General features: G+C 44.1%; 1 protein-coding gene across 1 annotated transcript; it reads right to left on the bottom strand.

The window, feature by feature from the left end:
• Positions 1–927: 927 nt before the first annotated feature.
• On the bottom strand, positions 928–4,632 carry LOC110478547 (prolactin). Its single transcript, XM_021545237.3, has 5 exons — positions 4,588–4,632; positions 4,236–4,387; positions 3,980–4,087; positions 2,763–2,942; positions 928–1,132 (listed from the first exon to the last, which is right to left on the bottom strand). The coding sequence occupies exons 1-5, from the start codon at positions 4,622–4,624 to the stop codon at positions 938–940; spliced, it is 672 nt and encodes a 223-aa protein (XP_021400912.1). The 5' UTR covers positions 4,625–4,632; the 3' UTR covers positions 928–937.
• Positions 4,633–6,890: the final 2,258 nt, after the last annotated feature.

Here is a 6,890-nt window from a genome sequence, read left to right as displayed (position 1 = left end):
ACACGGGACTGTGAACAGTGGCTCTTATGTCCAGGTGGAGGCCAGTGATATGTGGTGTCTCTCAAGGTTCTGTCTTGGGACTGGTGCTCTTCAGTGTTTACCTCAATAACAGCAAGAGTGCCATGGAGTGCATCCTCACCAAGTTTGCAGATACAAAGCTGAGCAATGCAGCTGACACAACAGAAGGAGGGATGTCATCCAGGGGAACCTGGACAAGCTTAAGAAATGGGCCCACAAGAACCTCATGAAGACAGTCTGAGAGCTGGCATTGTTTAGCGTATAGAAGAGAAGGCACCAGGGAAATCTCATTGCAGCCTTATGTGACTTAAAGATTGCTCATAAAAAAGAGGGAGAGCAGCTTTTTACATGGGTAAAGAGTGATAGGATAAGGGGGAATGATTTTAAACTAAAATAGGAGAGATTAAGATTAGATGTCAGGAAGAAGTACTTTACTCAAAGGCATGTGAGGCACTGGAATACATTGCCCAGAGAAGTTGAGGATGGCTCATGTCTGGAAGTGTTCAGGGCCAGCTTGGGTGGGGCCCTCACCAACCTGATCTAGTGGATGGCATCATTGCCAGTGGTGGAGTGGGGGTTGGAACTTGATGATCATTAAGGTCCCTTTCAACCCAAGCCATTCTGTAATTCTGTGTATTTATCTAAACTGTATGAATCAGCCACAGTATAGTCTGCCACAGTGTAACATGCAAGAATATTTATTTATCTAATGCTAAAGCACTCCTTTTTATCAGTACGTTAACTGACATACACACATGAGGCTTTATTTAGTATTTCATCTGCATTGGTCAACTGTGTCAGCTTCCAAAGGGTTTCAAAACCACTTTTCTATTAAAATTACTGTGAAAGTGATATTTTAGAAGTTCTACTTTTTTTTAATCTTTAACATGCTGAAGACTACTTGTCAAGGGATTACAATTTAGCAACTATTTTCTGGCATAATCCTACATTTGAGAATTTTTAAGTAGCTTTGTACTTTGTTGGAATCTCTCCTAAAACAGTGAATGAAGTCAGAGTCACTCATCATGTTTGCTTCATTACTAATTGATAAACCAGTGCCTTCAGATGATGCCATTCCATTTAATGAATTGCTGATGATCCCCATTGACTGCATCTGTATTGGAAACAGGAATAGAAGTTCAACTTGTAACTACACATACAACAAACCTTGAAAATACTACTGCAGAAGACAACTGAGGTGTCACTCCATTGGGCTGTGCTATTCCAGATCTTTCACATACTTACTAAAAGTATATGTAAAGATCCTTACATAGAATAACATTGTCTTTTTATCCTTATGGTATCTCTGCAGCTTTTAAACTAGACTGAAATTTCTTGATACACTAGTAATGAATACTGCATCTGAGTTTAAGTGGAGGAACCCTGGTTTGGTAATCCTTATTTCCTCTTAAAGCAAATCAGTCTTGAGATTTTTTTAGCTATTTATTTTAATGCTTTCTGTGAAGGGAAGCTTCTAACATGAGCATCCACCAGCGCTGTCTATTTAACCTACGAACTCTGATCACCTCTAAGAGTAGGTGCTTCACAACAAAAGCAGGTTTAGAATTTTCCTAATTTTTAACAGAAAAACACAGATGCATTAATTTTTGCAATTGTATTTCTACTCTGCGTAGAAATATCCATGGTACAGAGAAGTCAATACTTCAAAGATTTCCCTCTTAGTAATAGTTTCAAAGGTGTTTTAGAAAAAATAAAGCATTTAAATACACCAAAAGTATGTAGCTAGTTTAGAGTTTGCTTCAACTACAGATTGAGGCAAAGGTCAAGCTTTAAGGCCATTTTAACCCAGAACCACGGCTGCATTTGGATGATGGAGTTTCCATTTGTAACTCTGAGTCACCTTAAGCTGGGCTGCATTTTATAGCAGGGTACAATTCAGCTTATTATGATGAGCTGCTTACTGTTTTAAAACTTGTATTCCCCCCACCTGTGTTCATAAAGTTGAAAGGTGATCTACTAGTGTAAAATACTAGTTTATTAATATTTTTTTTTTAGTGAAACAGACACCCTGGCAGTGTAGCCATTTTAGAGAATGGGCACACAGATTTCATTTGTTCAGCCAAAGCCACAGTTAATTTTAGATATAAATGCACAAAAAAGGCAAAGGTCAGGACTTCTGGCTGAGAAGACAGAAATGGAAATAACAAAGAATTTAATCCAATGGTTTATATATAATCTCCCATAATTTGGAATGGAGTTTTGAAATTGTTTTGTGACTGACATCAGACTTAAGCAATGCCACTGTTGTCTTGAAGAACTTATCCCAGCATAAAATTATTGCCTCAGGAAGGAGCTCTTTGCATCAGGCAGCAGTGATACTTGAATTGCTTAGAATGTAAATCCAAATAAAACTTAACACAATTATTAAGTATTTATCATGGTCTGCCCACATCTTCTCTACTGGCCTAGAAAAATCAAATAATTCCTGGCTCATATATGAAGCTAGAAAGGGCTCTAGCCTTTGTAATCATGTGTGTTGTTCATGTATATCATATTAATAAAATGTTGCCTCACAGATATGGACTTCTATAAGGCCATCTACATATCTGGCAATTTATAACTAAGTAACATACTCTGACAGAAAGATGACTGTATCACTAATAAAGTTCTGCATTTTGCTGAATAAGAGCTTCCAAGCCCAAGTGGGAGCAGATACTGCCCCCTCCTTGAAGTCACCCATGCCACATAACTGATATAAATAAAAGCTATACAAAAAATCTTGCCTTTTCTGTTACTTTCTCGACTCCAGTCTTCAGCTCATGTACCATATTGCTGATTTGCTTAGCTTTGCTAAGGCTGTCATCAGGTAGCTCTTGATGGTGCTCAATATGCTGGTTAAAGTGGGAGAGTGGTTCTTTCCAGGCTTGCAAAAGTTTCAGTATCACGTGAGTTAGTTCTTCTCTCTTATAAATTGAAATAGTAGAGAATGTGTCTGTTACTTTGCAGCAGATCATGTGAATAATCTTAGTCTCATTATGAAATCTCAGTGGGATTAAGATTTACATCTGCAATTGACTACTTAGACACCACTTTGTCTCTGGTTATTTGTATATATATAATAACACCCAGAAGTTGTATTTGTCATGTTTTCAGCTAGCACGAGCAGGACCTCATCTCCCATTGTCCTTCCAGGGGACCTTCTAGAAGGATGTCCTGGGGAAGCTCCTCATTTCACCGCATCCAAAAACCAAAATGTTAGCATTTGTATTTGTCTCCTAGAGGCAAAAGTTTCTCCCACTGATGTATCTCCAACATCGCAATTTGCTTTTTCTCTGTAGGAGCAAACTCTTTCTACTCTTCTCTGAACTAATAATGATATTTTTCTCTTTGCCATCACAACTGTGATGTAAACAAATCTGCTGTTCTTTTCCCCTTACCTAACTACCAATTTAGAGATGACTGTTATTTCTTTCTCGTGATTGCTTTTTGTACTTTGCAGTGATATTGATTAATATAACTTCTTTGCCACACACACACACACACAAGTTTCTAAATTTTTGTTCCACAGTTAGCCTCAACAAAATCAAAGGATGTCTGTCAGTCATTCTAACAAAGTATTACTTCAATATCCTTATTATAACTAGTATTTGTGGTCCAATTTTATGTACCACATACAGATTTAAAATTCAACTAATTTAAGATTTATATGCAATACCTCTGTGATGTGCACATGTTTGGGGTCAAAACTTTCATTCAGATTCTTGATGAAGCTCCAGAAGCATAAAAACCTCTCTGCCTGTCTCCAGCCCGACTGGAGTGGGGGACCATTACCGCATGATGAACGAGACATTTTGGGGTTCTGACAGGACAGGAGGTATATTCCCCTTTCTCCAGGGCAGGGAGAAAGAAGGCGGTGTGACCTGCAGACTGCCCGTCCCCCAAGCCTCGCTGTGCCCCCTTCTGCCCTGTCTCTGTCCGCCAGCGCCGCCGTTGCTCTTACCGGGATTTTTTGGGCGTATTCTTTGCCGTTGGGGGTCAGCATCCCCGACGTGTGGCACTTCCGAGCGGGCCTTCCCAGCTCGTTGTCACGGGGAGGAAAGTGTTTTTCCTACGGGGGAAGAACACCTGAACGTACACCGAGAGCACCACCACCACCCTACCTACATCCCCCACCTTTTCCCCTATCCCGCCCGTCGGGGCGATCCCGGGGCGGTGCGAGCCCCGCTCCGCGGCGGCGGGGCCGGCCCGGCACTCACCAGCTCGGCGTAGAGCGCCGTGGAGAGGCTGTGGATCCTGCCCGAGTGCCGGATCACCCGGTCGAAGAGATCGGCCACGGTCAGAGGGTGACAGCCAGCGTTCCCCGGAGCGCAGACCAGCAGCCACAGCAGCGCCAGCGCCGCAACAGCATCTGCGGAGAGGGCGGCGGCGTCGGGGAGCGGAATGCCGGGGCCGGGGTGTGCCCCGCCGGGGTGTGCCGGGGCCGGGGTGTGCCGGGCCGGGGTGTGCCCCGCCGGGGTGTGCCGGGCCGGGGTGTGCTCCGCCCGGCCCCGCCCGGCCCCGCCCGGCCCCTCACCTGCTCGCCCCGCCCGGCCCCGCCCGGCCCCTCACCTGCTCGCCCCGCCGCCCGGGCCGGGGCCGCGGCCATGGCGCTGCGGAGCCCGTGCCCCGCGCGGAGCGGCTGCGATCGGCCGGCGATGCCCCCGCATCTCCTATATATGCCGGGAGCTCCCGGGCATGACGGGTGTCTCCCCTGACGCGCGCAGCCCGCGGCCACCGTGAGCCAGCCCGCCCGGAGCGGGGCTCACGGCTGGGCGGGCGGACGGGAGCGCCCCTTGCACCGACGGGACCCACTGCCCTCGGCAACGCACCGGGCTCGGCCGAAATGGGATTGACTCCTGGGCTCGCTGCTGGGGCCGCTACCGGCCCCCACAGCCGCCCGCTCGTCACAGCCCTCTCGTGGGCGGACAGAGGGGCGGCTCCGGCCCCCGCACAGAAGTGGTGTGCTCAGGTCCGTCCCAGGGGGGTAAGAGTGGGAGAAAGGAGACCGGGAAAAGAAATTGCTCATGTTCGTAGTAACGGGGTTTACAAAAGGACAAGAATGGACAAAATGAGGGATAGGAGAGAAGCCTGGTCTGATGATATTCATCTCTCTTAGCCATCTTTTCAAATCACACTGTTATGATCAGATCTGCTTTTCCTGCTCCATTGCAGGAGGTAAGACTGCTGCAATTGTAATAGTTGGTGACTGCATGTTTAGTGGTGCAAATATACCTCAGGATGGTTGATCCCGTGAGGCTAAATGCTCAGGGAGTAGTGTAGCAAAGGTCTTAGATCAGGATCCCTAAAGGGGTTCAAGTCCTGTGGACATGGTTGGTGTCCTCTATTTTGCGGCATGAGATCCTGAGCAACCCTCAGGACACATAAGAAAAGCTGAGATGCTGGTCATGAGGAAAATTAGTTCACTCTGCCCTTCTTACTGGGCTTTTTCACTGCCAAGGGAAAAGTCTACGTGAGGAGATATGTGACATGAAATTGTTATCTTTTCTCCCCAGCCATTATGCTGGAGTCATGTACCTGTTTTCTAGCCCCTGAATCCCAATTTCATTTATGGAAAATGGAAGGAAACTGCCGGAATGATGAGAATCATCTCTCTCCCCACCTTTTAAGAGCAGCTGGGTGACTGTAACTCATTCTGGAGGTAGAAGACATGAGTTTGACTAGTTCTTGGCCAAGATAAAATGGCCAAGCTCTGTCACCTGTATTCTGTGTGGGTACTAAAAAAATTGGTAGAAAACAAGTAGAGGTAGCTACTTCTCTAGCCAGATCTTACAAGTAATTGTCTGCCACTGCTTCTGCATAAAGTCAAGAGGCATTTCTAAAGAACTCATGTTTTGAAAGGCTGGTAGTCCAATGGGTATATAGGATAAATTTAATCCCTCATTTTTTAGAATTTCTAAAATTAATTTTAAAACAGTTTACTAAGATGTGCCTAATGAATAAAACAATGTAGGTAATTTCAGTGTTTAGTGCTGCTGAGCCAGTTCTTAATGGGGACCATACCGATATGGCAATAGCTCTGAGCTCTTTGCTAGATGATAAACTGCTTAATGGCTTGTGGTCCAGCTGAAGGGTTGGAATATTAATACTAATTAATTCTAATAATTATCATAAAACAAGCAATCACACATATGACAGGATCTGAAAAGCATTGGTAGTTTGCATATGGGAAACACATGGATCACTGACTTACTTTTATTTGCCAGTAGCCATTTTCTTTTCTTTTTCATGTGTCTTGGAGAAATCCTGATACATGCATATCTTAAAAAGGTTCCTTGAAATATTATATTTTTAAGATTTGAAGGAGCAATGAACTTCAACTCTGGAAAATCTAAATTACTTGAACAGCAACCCTGCCCCTTCCAGCTTGCCAAAGATTTATAGTGCATGATCAACTGGAGTTCATTATGAATTCAAGAATCACTCCTGAATTTGCATTATGAAGGAGTAAAAGCTGGAATGAAAAGCTTTGTTTCAGTCAAATACTGTCCAGTATTGGTTTGAACCTTTTCCTACAACAACAGGAACATTTTACAGCTCAAGAAGGGACATGCCGCACACTTCTGCTCTGAAAGTTTACAATACAAGCTCTTGAATAAAACAAGATGAAAATTATGTAACCTGGATCCTAAAAGGGAGATTAAGCTACCTGCTTAAAGGAGTAAACCACTTTCTGAAGGCTGGATCTCAGGTCTATGTTTTTTCTGAGTTCTGTAAACAGAATCACTTCATGTAGAATTATTTTACTTTTCTCTTCATAGTTCTCTCCTCTCTCTTCTCTATGGAAACAGCTGTCCAGTTTATGTCTCCCTCCTTTCATAATAATCAACTTGATGATTTTGTCTTGATTTGTG

The sequence above is a fragment of the Lonchura striata genome, chromosome 5 (genome assembly GCF_046129695.1).
Source record: "Lonchura striata isolate bLonStr1 chromosome 5, bLonStr1.mat, whole genome shotgun sequence".
Taxonomy (NCBI): domain Eukaryota; kingdom Metazoa; phylum Chordata; class Aves; order Passeriformes; family Estrildidae; genus Lonchura; species Lonchura striata.
The sequence above is the reverse complement of the archived record's forward strand: the minus strand, read 5'-3'. Positions and strand labels throughout refer to the sequence as shown.